Here is a 19,632-nt window from a genome sequence, read left to right as displayed (position 1 = left end):
AATTTAATTAGTGCTTGGAAAATTTGAGTCTCAATATTATTTAGAGTTGCTCATATAACACTGTGTTACATCTGTAACCACATATCAGATGTTTTGCTGTGCATTTTACATAGTTCAGATGGAAGTGTCTAATTGAAGGTATTACGAAAAATTAAAAGTTTGAACTAAATACTTTTATTCTGATTATTTCTTGAGTTGGCCATTAAGTCCTTACTCAGGAATATAACCCTTTCTAGAACACTTGGGAAAAAGTAATTCAATATAGAGCACAAGGACATGAAATTAGTTAGAGGCCTGTCTACAGTCTCTCAGATTAATGTAGTTCCTTTTATTTCTGCATACTAATTTATTTTGGCAAAATCTCATTGAGGAAGATCAGGATCATTCCTATTTTACACAGATAGATACCAAACATAGGAGGTGACATTTAAAAGGGACCACTTTATGGAATGCCAGTGATGTGGCGAATGTTAAAAACAACAACAAAAAAATAGAACAAAAATAAAAAATAAAAAGTAAATAAAAAAATAAAAATAAATAAAAGGAACCACTTTCATGATGGCTAGAGGCTAAGAATGTTATTCAACACTCACAGCTGTGGTAAATGCAGTGGGAAGAAGGTTGGGTTAGGTTCTTTACCAATATTGCTCTGAAGGAACTCGAGTAAAACTCTAGTGAACTCTAGTATAAGTAATGGAGGGAATGGGAAAAACTACAGTGGTATTCTTTGTTCCCCCAAAAGTGAAGTAAAACCTGGCAGAAAGGCCCACAGCTGGGGTGGGCTGTGGTGCACTCCTGGTACAGTGGGCATGGAGACCCACCTTCTGCAAGTGCCAGCTCAAGCCTAGCACTGTTTTAACCCTGCCTTAACCCTGTCCCTCCATTTCTCACCCTGTGGCTTGTGGAGAAGGAAGTAAAAGAAAACTGCAAGGACCCAGTGGGAATGACTCTCTGATCAACACTGATAGACCTTTGGCAGAATCACAGAAGCTGGGGAAACTGGCCCAGAGGCTCTAATGCCAAAGTGGCCAAGAGACCCCGAGCTGATCCTAGGAAGATCTGATGCCAGAAAAATCAACAGTTAGAAATAATTGTTTTACTTAAGCCTGGGGAAAACTCCAAAGGTCCATTAAAGAATGACTAATAATAGGGATTAAAAGGTAATAGTATCTATGGACTTATTTCCAAAGAAATATTTTAACAAAAAGAGCTTCAAGAATTATATTAAAAAATTAATATTTGGTGCTAGTATGTTCATTCCACTTCTTAAGGTGAATCTTGTTTTCATTTTAAGACAAGGTCTACTAGTCTCTAATTAGTATATTTAAGCATGAAGTCTGGGTAACAAATAGTTATAACCAAACCACCAGTATGGTGCCAAAGTACTTTAATTGTAAGCAAAGTGTCCATAAGGAAATAAAAACAGCACATCCAATAATAGAAAGTTCCACATATATGTTAACTTCATGTGATCTTTACAAGTCAGCTGCAGAGATTCTAAGGGCCGTACCAAGATCACACAGCTGCTAAGAAGTGAAATCAGGACCAGGACTCAGGTGTACCACATATTTTATACTCCACTGCTTTTCCACATACAGGATTTGGGGCTTTGTTTGAAAACTGCTATTTGGGGCTCCCTAAATGAGAAGTCACCCAGAACAATGGTTTAGGGCATTAAGGTAGACTCAGGGGATAAGCCTTAGGGCCAAATTCAGCGAAACAAGGAGGAAGCACAGATGATGCCAAGGATTACCTCTTGTTTCTGTTGCACAATGACCTTGCACCAGAGGAGCAAGACAGGGAAAATAACAACAAATGCAGCCATCATTCTCAATCACCTTCTATGTGCTAGCAACTCTTCTAAGCATATGTTACCTCATTTGCTCCTTACCACAATTCAGTGTGTAAGGTATTATGCATGTTTAACAGATAAGGAGAAGGTTTAAGGAACTTGCTCAAGTTTACACAGTAAAGTGGCAAACAATGGATTTGAACCCAGGTTTGTCAATCTTTTGAAGGCTGTGCTCTTTCTAGAACATCAGGCTTTTCTTCCAACTGGGCTAGGAGCTGCTCTCAGCTCACTGCCCCACTTGGCAGGTGGGAGCGGCATTCTGCTGCATTCTCCATTCCTCACACTATCCTGCGTAGAAAGGAGACTGTTAACCTAACTGAGCAGCTGAATCAGAGGTTCAGTGGAGTACTGATCAGCCACTGCAGTCATCTGGCAACCCTAGAGATGTTTCTCCATGCATTGACTAAAGCCAGTATTCCATCTTCAGGGGAATAGGGCCCTATAAAAATGGTAATCCTCCTCAGAAAGGTCACATCTACCAGTTACTTTTATCCCAATATGAATAAAAACTTTAAAAAAGGATTGGGAAGGAAAATAGATAGAAGGGTATGAGGCAACTGGAAGAGACATGTTGGAATTTCAATTAGCTATGGAAGTGACCACCTGTGTTGGGTACACTGAGGCATGCACAGAGTTCTAGGAAAGTCTAGAGGAGATGTAAATAACCCCCCCACACACACACACACTATCTTCCCTTCCTTCCTTTCAGGAGAAATATAGTCCAATAAGGCTTCCTAGACGAGGTGACATAAGCGTTGAGTCTTACACTGTGAGTGAGAATGGAAAAAATAAGAATGACAAGGGCATTCTAGGCATCAAATAGTATGACTAACATGGGTTACTATAAGAAATTTGGTGACACTGAAACAAAATTCAGGGCAGCAAGTGGTCAGAGCTGTGGATATAGAGGCAGGCAGATACTGGGCCAAGAAAAGGCTTTGTAGGCTATGCTAAGAAGCTTGCTTTTCTGCTGTAGGCAAATGGAGCCTCTGAAAGATTTCAGATGGGGAAGTGAAATGGCCAAAGCAGCAGTGTCATGGGACAGATAGGTGGAAGCTGAAGTGAAGGCAGAACATCAGATAATTACGACAGCGAGGCCATGAGTTAGGTAGTGGTAATAGGAATGAAAAGGAGAAAAGACAAATTTGAGAACTATTTAGAGGGGAAAAAAATGAGCAGGAATTGGGGATTTCTTTGTGTGGAAACTGAGAGAGAAGGAGGCAGCCATGAGGATGACTCCTGCGTGTCTAGTTTTGTTGATAGGGTGGATGGAGGTGTTGTCAGCTCGGATAGGGATTCAGAAAAGAACACCAAATGGCACTGCTGAGGGTGAAGGAAGGTTAGAACTGGTTAGGCCAGGGAAATTATGCCTACTCTCCATCCATCTATCCAACAAATACTACTGAACACCAACTAAATGTCAGGCTCAGGACGTGGTGCTGGAATCACAGAGATGACTTTTCAGCCTCTGCTTTCCAGGGGCTTACAGTCCAGGAGGAGGTCATAAATGTTAGCAGAAAACTGCAGCACGGTGTGAAGAGCGCTCAATACAGAGGGAACAAAAGGAGATGGGGAGACACCGATTCTGCCTCAAGCCATGCAGAGCCAGAAATAGGCAATGGAAGAGAGGGAGCACATGGACATGTACCTGTGTCCTCTTCCTGTGGGCTGGTCACTCCCCACTCTTCCCACTCCCCTAAAAAGAAGTCAAGGGCAGTAATGAGAAATGACAGCAGGAGGAGAAAGCGCCAAAGTACAATTAACAACAGGTGGTAAGTCTGTCAGTTCAGATCACCATCCTGCAAGTGGAGCAGAGAAGGAGCTGAATCTAGACCGGTGCTCAAACTCTATTAAACCTACAGCACTAATTGCTCAGTGAAGCCGATGTGTTCCTTCTCACCCACTGGATGTTTCTCTGACAGGTCAGAAGTTCCAGGCTGCTGCTGTGTCTCCAAACATAAGTGCTTCTTTACATTTCTTCCCCGTTCTCATAGATGAGGGACTATTTTTTTCTTGTTTTAGGCAGCTCAGAAGATGCCCACAGACTGGGCCTTCTGCAGCAGTGTGCAGCTCTGGTTCCTCATAAATCCTCTTCATTTTGTCTCAATAAGATGGCATTTAAATATTATCTGAAAAATCAATACTATCCCCAGCTTTGCTGTATCAGCAAAGCCACTCAGTGCCCAGGATGATGACTGCAGTGCTTGATGATCCATCTCGGAGGTCCCACCACCTGGCAAGGCCGTGCCCTCAATGGCCAGTTTGAAAGGCAGGCTAGAGAGCTCATCACAAGTTGGGCTGCCTCGACTTTGCTTTGAATATCCTAGAACCACAGATGGTCAGATGACACTGGAAGGGGCCTTACAGATGGTCTTCTCTCTTGAAGCCCTAATTTTATGAAAAACTTAAGTGACCTAGACTCTAGATCCCCTATGGCCAGAACTGTTCCATTTTACTGCTTTTCTCTACTAAGTTTGAACTACTTTAGGATTCTCTTAGATAAAAACACATGCAGGGGCCATAGCTGATGCTATAAGTGAAGGACCAGATAAAGTAAGGTTGTCTTTTATCTCAAAGCTGAATACATGAATTCTAGAATCCTGTCACTTACCAATGTAACCAACTCCCTACATCTTATTTTTCTTAGCAATAAAATCAGAGTGATAATGATATGGACATTTTGAGTCTGTTTTGAGGATTAAATAAGAGAGCCTAGTGCTCTAGGAAAGAAGACTATCTAATATTAGTATAAGAAAACTCTGTACTTTAATTTCCAGTTCTTAAATCATAACAAAGAAGAAGTCCATTCCTCAAGAATCTAAAAATGACCATAGGAAGAAAGCAGCAAATTTTGCATTTCATTATTGGAATGGTGTGGTTAGCGTGTTGAAGATTCTATTAGATGGTACCAATTTTCACATTAAGTGGACATGAGTTATTGCTGAATACTTGAAGCTCTCCCTGGAGAATAAGACATCATAGCCACATAAATGGCATAGTCAGATCCCATGGTATATTCTGATGTGACATTAAGAGACAAGATGGGAAAAGTCAAGTATACACCAGAGAGAACAGGAGAAGCCTGGGAGTGGGGGAGGGGAAATTCTGGCTCTTTCTTCTGGCAGGGTGAAGTGGTAATGTGCCGCCTATATGTGCAGAGAATCCCAAGTTTTCCTGACACTGGCTGACAGAACTAGCCTCTCCCCAGCTAGACACTGGGTCCTTGCAAATGAGAATAAGAATCCAAAGAGGCCTATTCATTTAATTCTAGAGATGATGTGACTTCCTTCCCCTCTATACGAAAATATGCATAGATTTGTGAGGGAGGTGGAAAGGGTGCAGATTTTTCACACTGTAAAGAAATTATTTCTTTCTGCTGAAAGGTCAAGTTGTAATCCCATTCAGAGGTTAACAAACTTGGGACCACAGGCCTCCAAGAAATGCATGAATAGAATTCAGGGAGTCTGTGAATTTGGATGGGGGAAAAAAAAATCACACCTATATTTTGCTAACTTCTAGCTAAAATTTAGCACTTACATCAATTATGAATGTCGGCAAAAAACAGTTGTTGGCAGTACCTGTAACTGTTGCCAGTAGAAACCAGCATTTTCACTGCACATTACTATTGTTGCAATTTATACCAGGGATTGAGAAACTTTTTCTGAAAGGGGCCAGATGGCAAATTTTCAGCCTTTGAGGGCCTTATGATCTTCACCCAATTTTGCTGTTGCAGCATGAAAGCAGGCATGAATAATATGTAAATGATTATGGCTGTATTCCAATAAAACTTTATTTACAAAAACAGTCTGGATTGTAGTTTGCTGACCCCTGCTGTATACACATTATGACTTTGAAATTATAGTCGAGATTAGTTCTATGATTTAATATGCTAAGAATAGGTACATATAGTATACTATAGGATAAATGTATGGGCATTTAAAATATTTTAATAATTATGTTCCTACATATTTTATTTTATTCATTTGAAAATATTCTGAGAAAGGGTCCATAGGGTTTACCAGATTGCCAATAGCCGGTGGCACAAAGATTTAAGTTGCCTTGTCATAGCTAACATCATAGATAACAAGCACAGAAAACGTGCTTGTTCAATTAACTATACAGCCTTGAACTTCGTGGCATATCGGTTCTGCCATATCCATAGGAGAGCTGTTCTATGTGAAACAGCTCAAGACTTGCAGATATCACATGTGAATAATATGGTAACTTCAAGAAATGTCTGTATTGTATTTGAAGACTGTTTGCCATAAATTTGAAGTTTGAACCTATGTATTTCAATTTGGTATGCTAAAAAAGTACTGAATTAATGTAAATTTTTTGTTGCAATATTGTAATCTCAATTCAAAATTAAACTGAAAATATAAACCCAAATGATATCTATATAGTAAATTGAACTATAAAGAAAAAAAAAAAGGAAAATGTGCTTGTTTACAAATGACTCCTGGGTTGAGGCTAGAAGATAGAGGGAAGAGGAAAGCTGGAGAAACAAAATCAGAGTGGTAGAAAAGATTGTCAACTGAGGCTAATCAGATATGAAATACAAACCTCTCTGGACTTTCTATAGCAGTTGATAGGAGAGGGAATTCTTTTCCCTATTTTCAGCGACTGCACAGAATTCTGCATTTTGTACATTTTTTCTCTTGTAGCTTAAGAGTACTCACTATTCTCAGCTTGCCTTCTATATCATTACTTCTTGCTGCCACACAGTTTTCCAGATTTTACAATGAAACCTTTTACTTAAGTGCAATGGGTTTAAATAGCCCAAATTAAAACTTGCCTCACTGGCTGGGCGCAGTGGCTCATGCCTGTAATCCTAGCACTCTGAGAGGCTGAGGCTCGAGGATTGCTTGAGCTCAGGCATTAAAGACCAGCCTGAGCAAGAGTGAGACCCGTCTGTATCTACTAAAAATAGAAAAGAAATGAGCTGGGTGAAGTGGCATGTGTCTTAGTCCCAGCCATTCAGCAGGCTGAGGCAGGAGGATCGCTTGAGCTCAGGAGTTTGAGGTTACAGTAAGCTATCATGATGTCACTGCACTCTACCTGCGGTGACAGAGGGAGACTGTCTCAAGGAAAACAACAAAAACAAACAAAAAAACCCCAAAAACCAAAACCAAAACCAAAACAAAACTTGCCTTACTGATGCTTTCCTTCCACAAGTGTCACCTGAATAATGCCTTTTATGGGAGTGAGTTTTCTCTTTAGAAATCTGAAGTTGAAGGCGTGGGGCGGAGTTATAGGGAAGGAGGGTGGGCAGGGGACACACGGGCTTCTCTGTGCCTGATCAAGGTCAAAGCTCTACAAAAATATCCTTAGGGTCTTGGGACAGTAAAACCAACTGGGACTATATGTGACAAGTGACATCTTTCTCATAGAAGACCGGCTGTTTTGTCCTTTATATATAAGCTGCACTTCTAATAATGTAATAGCAAAATATAATGTGAGGAGAAAGCACCTTCTGCTTAGTATTGTACTAAACAGCTCTGGGTTACATTTACAATTTTAATAAACTGATTTGTCAAAACTGTCAGAATCAAGGGAGATCATCTGGATACCAGATGAACAAAAATATCTGTAATTATAAGTTGTCCATTTTTCTCTTTCATCTTCTATATATGTATCTGTGAGCAGCCACATATTTTCATGCACATATATACACATAAATTTTAAATCATTTTTTAAAACCTGTCATAATAGAATTCAGGAAAATAGAAAATACAGTTCTCCTGGGATAGCAGCGGGCCTAGAAGGCTAAGCTGAACTCCCCATCACAGGACCAACATCCTTTTGTTGAACTATGCGGTCAGAGCCTAAACATTTCAGTTGTGTTACCACCTGCATTTTTCCTAATCCTTGCTGATCACTCACTCGCTGTGTAACCACAGGCAAGTAACTAAACCTCTCTGGCTCTCTGATAGCTGTGTGTGAAACAAACGTTTTGATGTTAATTGCCTCATATAAATGGCATAAGTATTAATGAGATTTCTTTGATAAAGAACCCCAAGCCGTTGCCCTGTTGATTTCCATGAAAAAAAAAAAAAAGAACCCCAAGCCGTCTAAAGAATGCTACGAAATTGCCACGTGTTGCCATGAATTAATGCAAATACCTTACCCCAAGTTTACTCAGAAGCCCATCTTTTGCAACGCAAGTTTCAAATTATGACACGTGACTACTTTCAACTAGAAGGTAGCCCTCCTTCATTTGAGGCCATTGAACTCTGCTGCCAGAGAAGGGTGAGAGGGATGAGTGGAAAAATGGGGGATGCATCCTGAGCCACAGAAACTGAAGGACCCTGGGTGCCCCCTTATAGGATTGGGACGTCCCCTCTGACGCCTGCACTTTGGCTCCCTTCTGGAAGTAGCTTGTTAAGGCAGTGGGCCTTTTCAGTGATTTTTCATCATTATTCTCAGGATAGAGAATTTGAGCTAGAGAAACCACTCACATGGAGAATAAGGATGCTGAACAGAGCCCATGTTCACATGGACACAAAGATCAGGGCATTTGGGAGGGTTTCATTTTATTTCACTTTTATTTTAAGATCGATAAGGAATTCAGTCTCTAGATGAGGCTAGCAAGGGGTGAGGCTTTGGTGGGGAGGTATAGGGAGATGGTTGATTTTTAAGCCTGACATTCTAAATGACCCCTGATGGGTTAAGGGCTGCAGTGAGTGTCTCTGTGGCAAATTTCCAGCCCTGCTACACACCAGGCATAAAGTGTGCTGGGAAGTACAATTTACTGGAGTATTTTGCTGATGTCCAGGGCTGTGTCTTTGGTGAGTGAGAAGAATCTGTCATTCTAAGGAAGACTTGTGTCCTTTTCAAACCAGAAATGGACACAGATATAGAACAATAATGCTGAAGGTGACCTTAGAAACCTGCTAGGATAGGCTCCTTAACTTTCTGGGGAAGAAAGCTAAGGTCCAGAGAGGGCTAGTGACTTACTCAAGGTGCCACAGTGAGCTACTGATGAAGCTGAAATGCGAACCCAAGTCAGTCACTTGACTGCTAGCCCATTTTGCTACGACAAAATGCTAACCAAAGGCCCTTTGATACTATTCTCTCTGGACAATTTGGAAAGCATTTTTAAGGGATAAAATTCCTTAATAAAATAAAAACATTTGACTACAGAGAAAAGTGGAATGTGCTACTAACAATGAATAGAATAAAAAAACATTTTGGAGAGCCTGGCCATTGGGCAGAGGTCATTCTCACAGTGAACACAAACATCTGTATTTTTTCTAGATTCCCTATTCCACCCTCTTTGCCAGAGTCAGCTCACCTTATTTTAACTCTGCCTGTCAACCACTGGGGACCCACATCACACCGACCTCCTTTCTAGCAAGAACACCTGGGCTGGGCTTTCTCTGTAGCTGCTCCTTTGCTTATTCCCACAGGGGTCTAGGTCCCTGCCGACTGCTGCTTTAATCATTTGTTAATTTGCTTAAACATCTGGTCAAATTTTGGAAATAATCTGAACAGGAAGGTTTATGCTAACTTCTCTCGGATGTTGAGAGTTTCCACATGCCCTTCTCTGCGCCCCCCAAACACAGCCCGCCCACTAGATCTCTAGACAGTCCAAGCCAATAAAGTCAAGGAATATGACTGTGGCTCCTATTTCTCTCAGTTGTTCTTTAGGCTCCTTAAACTCAGTATGTTCCAAAGTAAACATATCTTGTCTCCTCCACCCCCATCCTCTTTCTTTATGAACGGTGCAGCTTTCTACTGAGTTGTGAAGCCAGAACTTGAGTGTCACTGTAGACTCCTACCTCTTTATTACATTCCGGATCCCATGCACCATTGACACTCACATTCTGGACCATCTCTGTGTTCCCACCACTGCCTTACTCCAGGCATCCCACACTCCTCACTTAGACTAATTCAGTTAGTACCTGATGCTTTTCCTGGATCCAATCTCACCCCACTTCAATCCATTTTCCAGACTGTAGCCAAAGTGGTGTTTCTGAAACACATCTGATCATTTTACCTTGCTTAAAATTCCAAGGGGGCTCCCCAAAGCCTTCAGGTTCTCTACCATGGTACCCAAACTCCTCATGATCAGCCTTTTATCTTTCCTATCTCATCTCCTACAACTCCAAGCATTTATGCACTATATCCTGGACCTCCTGGAATAAATGAAGCTCCCTATTTCTGCTCTGTCCTCTCTTATCTGTGCACTTTGTACATGCAGTTCCTTCTTCACTGCTGCCTGGCTAATTCCAATTTGTTCTTCAAGCCTTGGTTCAGTCAGTGTCTCCAGGAAGCCGCCTCTGGCACTTGGTTGGTACTTAACACATTTCTATTGAATAAATGAATACACCAATTAAAATGGTAGAAACATGTTCTAGTAAACACGTTTTTCCCTACAGAAACAGTAATAACTGCAGAAGAAAGAATACAGGCTGGGGACTGAAAATGTAGCTAGAGATGACATCAATATCATGTCTTGGGCAGAAGTGGCCTATTTCAGGTAACTTTGTCAGAAGCATCTTTTTGAAAAGGGAAAAAGAATCCTAAAGGATAGTCTCTCCACAGAGGACCTGAAGTTTGGAACAATAATATTACTGCCTGCCTTGGAACCATTGGGTTCCATTAAACCCATTTGATGGGTCTTTAGAACCATCAAATCATAGCGATCATGTTATTTGCCTTCACTGATTTTATCAGCAACTGTCTCATCAAATTTTCATTAGGCTAGCTCAAGGCAACCACTAGGAACTTGGAGAACACAAACGACCTCTGAGTAGAGGCTGTTTAACCTAATTGGGGGAATAAGGGAGTAGGGAGGCAGACAATCGTCCCATATGGCGAGGATATACATTTAGATTCTATGTCCCAAAGAAGAAAATTTGGAAATATTTTCTAAATATCACTGGCAAAACAAAATTCAATTTCACAGAAGAAAGAGACACTTTTCATGCCCTTTTGGGCTGTTGCAGGAGCTGTCTGTGCAACTGTTATGTTGAAAATTGTGAGGATCTACAGAAATTTCAAATGGCAACAACAGACATCTTAACAAGACTTGTCTTTTGACCTGAGTGGTATCAGAAATAGGCTTCACCATAACCAGATAAAGAATTGAACAAAAGAACCTTCATCTGGAAGGCACTGCCTTGGTTCTTGGTGGCAGCAATTTCACAACAAGGGAGCTTCCTCCATAGAGACAGAGAGACAGCTACTCATCTGATAAAACTCTCTCAGCCTGTCCTTTGCCTTGCTGATAATGGTGGACATTGTCTCAGAGATAGGGGTTCTCTGCCCATTCTGCCCCCACCCCAGGAGCTGGACTGCTCTTTGGCAGAAGGCTCCATCGCCAACACCTCCTTGTGCCATCACCTGCTCGTTATAGAACATTTCACTTGCGAATGAAATTTTAGGAAGAAGAAAAAGGTTGCTTGGAACCACTGGGTTCCATTAAAACCATTTGATGAGTCTTTGGAATCATCAAATCATAGTGATCATGTTATTTGCTTTCACTGGTTTTACCAGCAACTGTAACTGACTAGGCTACCTAGTAATCCAGTACAATCATTCAAGATGTTGTGACCCACTTAAAAGGAGTTCCTTGTCTAGACTGCCACTCCTAGGCAGCTTATTAGGGAGCATATACCCCCCAAGGGTTCAGAGACAAGCCTTAGGGAAGCACATTCTCCAGTCAAGACTCCATCACCCAGCAGGGGCTATTTGGAAGGTGATTCTCAGCTTGTTTCCTTCATAAAGTGACACCAAAACGTTTCTGACAGCCATGGTGTTAAGTAGTGATGTCATTAAAGGCTTTGGTCATCTGGGTGGAGGCAGTCTTTGTTTTCTGAATTACGAAGGTGGCTGCATGTTTAACTGACCTGTCATACTGACAGCACCACAGGAGCAGAGAGTACTGATCTAGCGGCAAAGACTTCCAGAGTAAGCAATGAACCAGAAGTCTCAACAGAATCTTCCTTATGATGTTTAGAAAAGACTGATCTCATTCCAAAGACCAGCATTAAATATACTCTAAATTCCAGCAACTAGGATTGGATGGAGCCTGCCTTATTGTGTTTAAGTGACAATACTGTTGCAAGAATCCTGACAAAGGGACAGGAGAATGGAACAGAAGAGCACCCAATGGGCAAAGGCATTTCTGCCACCCAGACTGGGCCTGAGAGTCAACTGTGTTACCAACCCAGGCCTTTCAAAGCCAGTTTGCCCACCAACACCTGAAGCAGTGTATTAAAATAGCACTAGACAAAAGCTCTACTTCTTATCCCTCCTCAGGCTTCCTGAACTCATACAACCAGTGTGGAATTTTTTAATAACAAAAGGAATTCCAAATACCATGCTGTGGCTAGCATAACTCTGCTTGTTCCTTGTATGGCTTAATCAAATGTTTAAAGATACTTAGGATGGGTGATTCTTCCCAGGCTGGTGGGAAGTTCCTTGACCCTCAAATAAAGAGGTAAAGGACCTATGAGTGGAGGACATCCCAGAATAAAAACCTGTCTGCAGGCCCAGAATAAAAACAAGATATTACATTTCAAGTCTCTTTTCAAATATGATAAATCACTATGAGTTTAACTGTAGTAGTAACTTGGGATCTCTTCTAGACATTTATTGCCTTTTAAAATAACAACTTATTTTGGAGACTGGAAAATACACAAATGAAATGCTCTAATCTATTACTGAACTATATTTAACTACAGATCAACAACCTACTTTGCAGCAAAACGAGTTGCTACTCCCGGTAGATCTCTTGAATCTGCATGTAATGGAATTTAAGCATCTGACCATATGTAGTTCCTCATATCACCCGCCCCAGTCTTCTCTCTTTCATATTTGACCATTGTTGATCCCTGGTCACATGGCAACTGCATGAGGGTTGTGACTTACACATTAGAAATGCCTGGGTCCATACAGCTATCCTTCTAAGTGACAGAATAAGATCTTTCTCTGCTGTCCTGTATAGGAATTCTCTGGGCCCTAGTATTCCCATCTCAGAAATGAACCAAGTTAAATGAACAGTTCTTAATTTTTTCTCCATCTCAATGTATCTCAGAGATATGTGGCTCTCCCATTAGTAAGAGTGGGAATGATTTTTAAATTGGGGTGAGGAATGTTAAGAAAGAAGTTACCAGAATTTCTTGGATTGGAGAGGCAGAAGGATTTTCCTCACCTATGGTGAGATTTCCAACCTACAGGATTTCTAGTCTCCTTTCTAAATATGAAACTATGACTATCTCTACATCCATCCCCTAGTTTTCCCTCCATTTATTCCCCAGTGAGGTTGGGGCCACATCTCTTTCAAGATTATATCATTACAGTAATAAATTTTGCTAACATATTGGTGGTCTCTCAGCCTGCTCACAGAATGTGGGTTCATATAAACTCCTCTGGTTGCCAAATTGCAGCCATAATTAGCATTTATACTTTGAGAAGTCGTTATCGAAAAATTTATATATATCAAATAATGCATTTGCAAGAATAACAACCCCCCATAAACAACCTTTTTCTGGCTTCTAGAACATTGGTTGTTGCTTAAGTGTATATGATTTAAATGGAGATTTTTAAAGTTGAAGGGTTCAATTTTACAAATATTCTGTATGTATTTATGAAAAACAAACATCCCAGGTAGATTTTTTAAAATGAAATTCACATACATTGTTACTTACATGACTTCCTAGTTTGCAAAGCTCTGGTAACTTGTTCTACAAAGACTGGGTGCAAGAATAGGGGACCCCCTGTATTCTCTCAACCTGGCCTTACCTACCCAAACCCAAGGCATGCAGGACACCTCCCATTTCTTTTCATATCAAACCAGGGGACTGTCTTTTCTCTTAATTCTCTGTAAAAAATACCTGGAAAAAGAAAGAAAGAAAGAAAAATACAAGAACTTCTGTGAGAACATTCAGTGGCAAGGGAGGAAAGTGAGGTGGGGGGGGGGTTGGAACTCATCTAAAGAAAACATTGGGGCGATCTTAGAATCCTATCCCCTGTAGGGGTGGGTGGGTGCCAAATTCTGCATTTCTCCTAAATGATCCCAGCAGCTGCAGCACGTTATATGTGGCAACTCTTCTAGGATCTCAAAGGGTTTTCAAAGTCATGCTGGCAGCTGCCTCCTGTCGCCCCACTCTATAATGATTGAACCTCTTGTTCCTTTTATAGAGTTGTTCTCTCCTAATAAAACACTAAATGCTGGTCTGAGCAACTGTTCCAGGATCACTAGATGCAATCCTCCCTCCTTGTTCCTCCTCACCGTACATGCCTTATATTTTCTATCACAATGGACCTCTGTGTAGATTGTTCTGTCACTGACTTCCGGCAGCAGGGGCGTGCACACAGGCTTGAAAGTGTGCACACACAGACATCACGCAAGCACTATCAACCCCACTGCAACCGAACCTGAACTCCACATCCATTTCCAGCTATTTTAAGAGCTGCTACTTTAAAACTGGGCAACCATCCTAAACACATGAAAGCACATGCGAAGCACAAACTGTCATAAATGAAGAACCGCAATTCATTGTGTCAGGAGTCTGCAGAGGTGATACCTTCAAGCTGTTTGTCAGAATAAAAAGCTGTGACTTGTCAGCTTTTGGATGGGAAGCACTGCAAAACAAGGCATCCCCTCCCTCTGCCTGGAAAATATGAACCACATTTTAAAGGTGTGAACTCTTTCCAAACTTCAAAATGCAAATGGAAGCAACACCATAATAATCTAGGAATCAACTCCAAAAGGGTCCCGAGCTCATCTCAAATCGCACTATCCTTCCCCAGTGGTAATCTGAGAGCTACAGAAAGAAGGCTCAATTCCCTTCCCCACATCAAGTATAGCAACATTTAAAAGCAGCCTTTACTTTTAAGGTTTCATGCCTACTTTATATATAATATATATATATATATATATTTATATTTCCATTTCAGATTGTGAGCTTCTCAAAATGGGAGCCTGGGTTAGTCAGCCTTTTCTTTTTTTATTAAATTGCCAACAGCTAGCTAAGTGCTTGGTAGGTTGTAGTTCTTCATCAAATGTTCGAGGAATAAACAAGTGAAACCCTAAAAACAAAATGGACTTGGCTTGTCGGTGCCTGGCTAAAATACGCAAACTGTAAAAGTACCTTGACCACATTTGTTCCCAAGATTTTGAAGGCTTTTTGCTGGGCCTTTAATGAGGGATTCCTATGTTCCTGAAATAATTCCATTTAAGTAACGGCCATTTGACTATGAAGGGAAAAACAGAAAGAAGCTTTAGGCTCTAATGGGTAGTAAACAAATTAGAGGCACCAAAATTCTCATGCAGCTTTTCTTTATCTTAAGATCTCTCTGAAAGTATAAATTAAAATGCTGTAATTGGTAATCTAATATTTTAGCTCACATTAGTTTATTTTTTTTACTAAGTGCTAAGCACTTTATTTAAACTGATTTATTTTTCTATTGTGAACATTTAAAAATATATATAAGCAGAGAGGAGCCCCATATACCCACCACTAGCTTTAACAATTATCAATTAATTCATGGCCACTCTTATTTCATCTATATAAATTTGTTTTTAACTTATGTTTTGTGACAATCAGACTTTTGCTTAGTGCTCCCCGATTAGATTATAATTACTACCAACTTCTTAGTTTTGAGAAACCTCCCACCCAGAAGATGGAAGTTTTGAGCCAAAATATGACATCTGACGTGGGTGCAGCTGCTTAAAATATGTCTTCATTAAAGTCAGATGAAGGAGATAAGCTCAGACTCGACCTCCAAAGGAACACAGTCAAAGTTTGCATTTTTTCTTTTAAGTATAAAAGTAGAACTCTTTCCCCTACCCCACTCCCTCCCGTGCTCCCTTCACTAACCCGAGTAAATATCCTAGTTTCTCAACAATTTAGTTAAGAGAGTGTTCCCAGACCTTTTGGTCATTAGCACTCACATCAGTTTCCCAGTTTTTTCGCTCACCCTTTGAAGGAACCTGAAGGCAAGGACAGAGGGCAAAATAAACACTCTAACAAATTGATTCTAAGGAACAGACTTTTATACCTCTTTTCGTTTTTATGGCTTACGATGGTGCAAAAATGTTACTTACTCCCTAAACAGTTATTAGTCTCTGTAATGTAACATAGCAGATACCGTCTAAATCCTTTTAGCCTTCTCCCCCTTACTGGAAAGATCATCATTTTTTTTTTTTTATTTCAAAGTGGATTTAATAAAGAAAAGGAGTGCTGTTAAAGCAATACGTGAGGCTTTGACATTAAGCAGTGCAACCCTGCGGAGTCGGCAAGAACAGGGTCTCTAATCTCCAGTGATTTATAGAGGCTCTTCCTTCATCTCTGTACTTGGGGAGGGCCAAAAAGTTTAGAGACAGCCTGGCGTCCCTCTTACTCCACACCACTAACTCCTGCTGGCCAGTCTGCCTGCTAAAACTTTTAACCCTTTAGCTGCTACTTGACAGCACAACCATTAAAGCCAGTTTATTTGCTTTTAGACGACAGAGTGGTTTCATATTGCAGTAATGTACATGGAGGTAAACATCTATGTCTGATGTTGAGAAATTATAAGCAAAGAGCAAAAAGGAAGCTAAAAATCAAATTGGGGTCATTTGGAGATGTTTGGGAATGGTCAGAGGATTAGTCCCTTTCCCTGAGTGAGAATCTACTGGGTCAGCACCCCCACCCCACCCACACCACTTTGGGTGAGCCAGCTGAGTCATGGTGGCACATTCTCTCCCAAGTAATGCTTAGTACTTGGAAATATAACTCAAGGTCAAAGTCAAAGTTCCAGAATATGATTAGAAGGATCAGACAACATTAAAAGTCTGAAACAAGTTGTTCTAATAAGTGAACTAAGGGGTGGGAAGGAAGGTATGCTTGTACTGGGCCCTGCCCAAGAGGAAATGTGCATAGGCAGGGCAATTGGGCTTGTGTGGTCCTTTCCAGAATAGGCCTGGCAATTTTAAACATTTTACTGGTTGATAGATAAATACTATGAGCATGTTTTTCATCTCACCCCACTATCCTCCAAAACCCAAATCTCTGTTCCAAGGCTCCCTTTAATACCAAGGTACCTACAAAACACCAGACCCCATCTGGGCCTAAACAGGATTTGGTGGTTCTCAGTACAGCACTTTCCCCCAAGCTGGATACAATGCCTGTTGAGAGGATTGGAGCGTGGGTGGTAGCTCCCTTCTAGGCATTTCTGCATTTAAAACTCTCAGGGAAAGTTCTTGGGTCCTCCGGTTTGTCATATTTTGCGGTTTCTGCAGATTTGGCTCCAGTCTCTATCAGTCAGACAAGGAAGCACTCCTCCTAAGCTATGGGGAATGAAGGAGAACTTAACCTTAGTCAAGGTCTTGGGCTGAACTTCATCTTTTAAAAGATCAGAGCACCACATTTGCCAACAAGGTCTGACGGGATCTAAAGTAGAAAGTGCGTGCCGATCTAAAGCAGGGGCAATCTACAGCAGAGATGGCCCCAGGACAAAGCCCTTGTACTTGATAACCTTGGGCCCTTGCTGCCCGGTCCACTCCTGACAGAGAAAGATACAGAGCCCTACTTTAAGAGGCCTTCTGGAATCAAGCACACAGGTCAAGGAGTAAGACTGACAAAGATCAATATTGCATACTTTAGGGCTGGCAGATGGCAAGCCAAGGTCACAAAATTCACAACTGATAATAGCAACCGCAAGCAGTGAAAGACCTTATACTTACCCTCTCCACAGTCCATGTAATTTGAGTCAGAAGCTGGTTAAGAGCCTCATTTGATGGAGGGGTTAGGAAAGGAACTGAGGCAGGGAAAGAAAGGGACTTGCTCAAGAGTACACAGCCAGCTGGTGAGAAAGTCAGCACTAGTGCCCAGAGCTTCTGGCTCAGTCCACTACACCTTGATGAAGTATAATAGCAGTTACAGGGTAGAGCTGTAGAGGTATCAGACCCAAGTTTGAGTCCTGGTTCTTCCACATCTGTGGGCTCCGTGACAAGTTAATCTCTCCAAGTTGCAGCTTATTGTTCTTAAAATAGGAATAATAATTGTACCTATCTAATGCTATGAAGATTACATGAGAAAATGAACATAAAAAGCACTTCGAACTGTACCTGTCACATAGCATGTACTGAACAAATGTTAATATTCTTTTGTTGTTGTTATTGCTAGTTTTTTCACGTGCTGGTCCCACTCAAGTGAAAGGAATAACAAGTGTACTTTTTTGGAACAGCATGTGGCCCCCAAGCTGACTCCAAGCTGCTTTGAACCAATGCAGCATGGCAGACAATTTTCCCCATGACAGCCCACTGCCATATGCGTCCTTATTTCTGCAGCAGCATAACCACGTTTAGTTGTAATTTATCTCTAGACAGAGCTCTTTAGGAGTAAAGAGCATGGCATTCTCCTAGTGGCCTATAAACATTTACTGAATGAGTAAGTGAATAAATGTAGTTTAAAGGGTTTAGAAAGCATTCTCTTTCTTCACTCTGGCCAGGATTTCTGCTGTTAGTGTCATTTGTCTAAATATGCTGCCTTCTCACTCTGGTAAGCCCAGGGCAGAGTTTAGAGACCAAACATATTTACAGTCCAACCTTCTCTGAAGGTGACACCTTCAAGGAGTCCCTGGGTTGCCCTGGGCGACGCCTTCACAAGGGTGTGAAGCGAGTATTTAGCTCGCCCCTCCTGACAGCATTCCCACAGACCCTGGCACACTGTTAGCACTCTCTGTCCGTGTGAAAATCCCTTTCTGTCATGTTACTTTCTGGTCCTGCACCAAGCAGCAACATGCTAATGTGAGAAAATCTGGAGAAACCCCTTCTAGGTCCAGTTGTCAGTGGCCTCCAGGGCCATAAACACCACGTGACATTCCTATCCTGCTGCCTGTATACCGGGATCCCTCTACCTGGAGGCCTTTCCACAGGCCAGTCTCGACCAGCCCATGAGTAGGAGGCGACATAACACAAATCCAGCAACTGCAGCTTTATCTGGTCGATAACTTTCAAATGCAGATTCGGAGAATTTAGAAGCAAGAGGAAATGTGTCACACTCCCCGACAGTCAGGCTTACCAGGGGCCAGTTGCAAGGATCTACCCTTTGAACACTGCAAAGCAGTGTTCCTCCTTCCCAGAGGAAGATGTGTGTAGTTAAGCTACTTGTAGCAGAGTATGCTGACTCACACCCACACACTGGGCACTCTTTGGGGAAAACTTCCTACCAGTTGTTTCCTTTATAAAATGTTTCTGGTCAATGAGTAAAAAAGGTGTCATGATATTGACAGCCAAAGCCTGGTGCTGGCTTTAGGTCTGAGGTTTCACAAGGCAAATACCAATATTCACTTAACTTTTTTTCTTCTTTGTTTTAAAAGACAAGCTTCCCAAGTCTTGAAAACCAAAAAGCAATTGGTAAGCTCTAGAATTTAGAGAACTAAAGATGATTCACCTAAAATAGGAACCAGAAACAGGAAGGAAAATGTAAGAAACAGGAGTCTCGGCTGCAGGCTCTTTACCTTTGGGAAACTGCAGATCCCCAACTCCTAGCTCCTGGTCTCTTGTCTCCCGGATAAACATGCCTTATCGGCCACCCACAGTACTTCAGTTAGTAAAAGGGCTTAGGAATGTAAATCACACTGGAGTGAAGTGTGATCCTAATTTGCACTTAATCAAAGCCAATTAGAGGTACATTATTTACACAAAGCCCATGCATCTCAATTATGCCTAGTACAGCCCAAGACAGTTTTGAGTCCAGACCTTAATTCTGCTTAATTAGAGAAGTAAACATTTTCACTGAGTCAATCCTCTAGTCTATTCTAGAGCCCACGGGTAACCCAAA

General features: G+C 41.4%; 1 protein-coding gene across 16 annotated transcripts in view; it reads right to left on the bottom strand.

The window, feature by feature from the left end:
• BCAS3 (BCAS3 microtubule associated cell migration factor) overlaps nucleotides 1-19,632 on the bottom strand; it is a 539,137-nt gene that overhangs the window by 71,738 nt on the left and 447,767 nt on the right. Inside the window, exon 24 of one of the 16 annotated variants that reach the window (XM_075994408.1) lies at nucleotides 184-3,548. The exons of the other annotated variants lie outside the window; for them this stretch is intronic. Within the exon in view, the coding sequence (XP_075850523.1) occupies nucleotides 3,397-3,548 (152 nt within the window). The 3' untranslated portion in view covers nucleotides 184-3,396. Of the gene's footprint in view, nucleotides 1-183; nucleotides 3,549-19,632 lie in introns of those variants that run through there. 16 annotated transcript variants of the gene reach the window in all.

The sequence above is a fragment of the Microcebus murinus genome, chromosome 18 (genome assembly GCF_040939455.1).
Source record: "Microcebus murinus isolate Inina chromosome 18, M.murinus_Inina_mat1.0, whole genome shotgun sequence".
Lineage (NCBI taxonomy): Eukaryota > Metazoa > Chordata > Mammalia > Primates > Cheirogaleidae > Microcebus > Microcebus murinus.
This window is presented reverse-complemented; position numbering and strand designations above follow the sequence as displayed.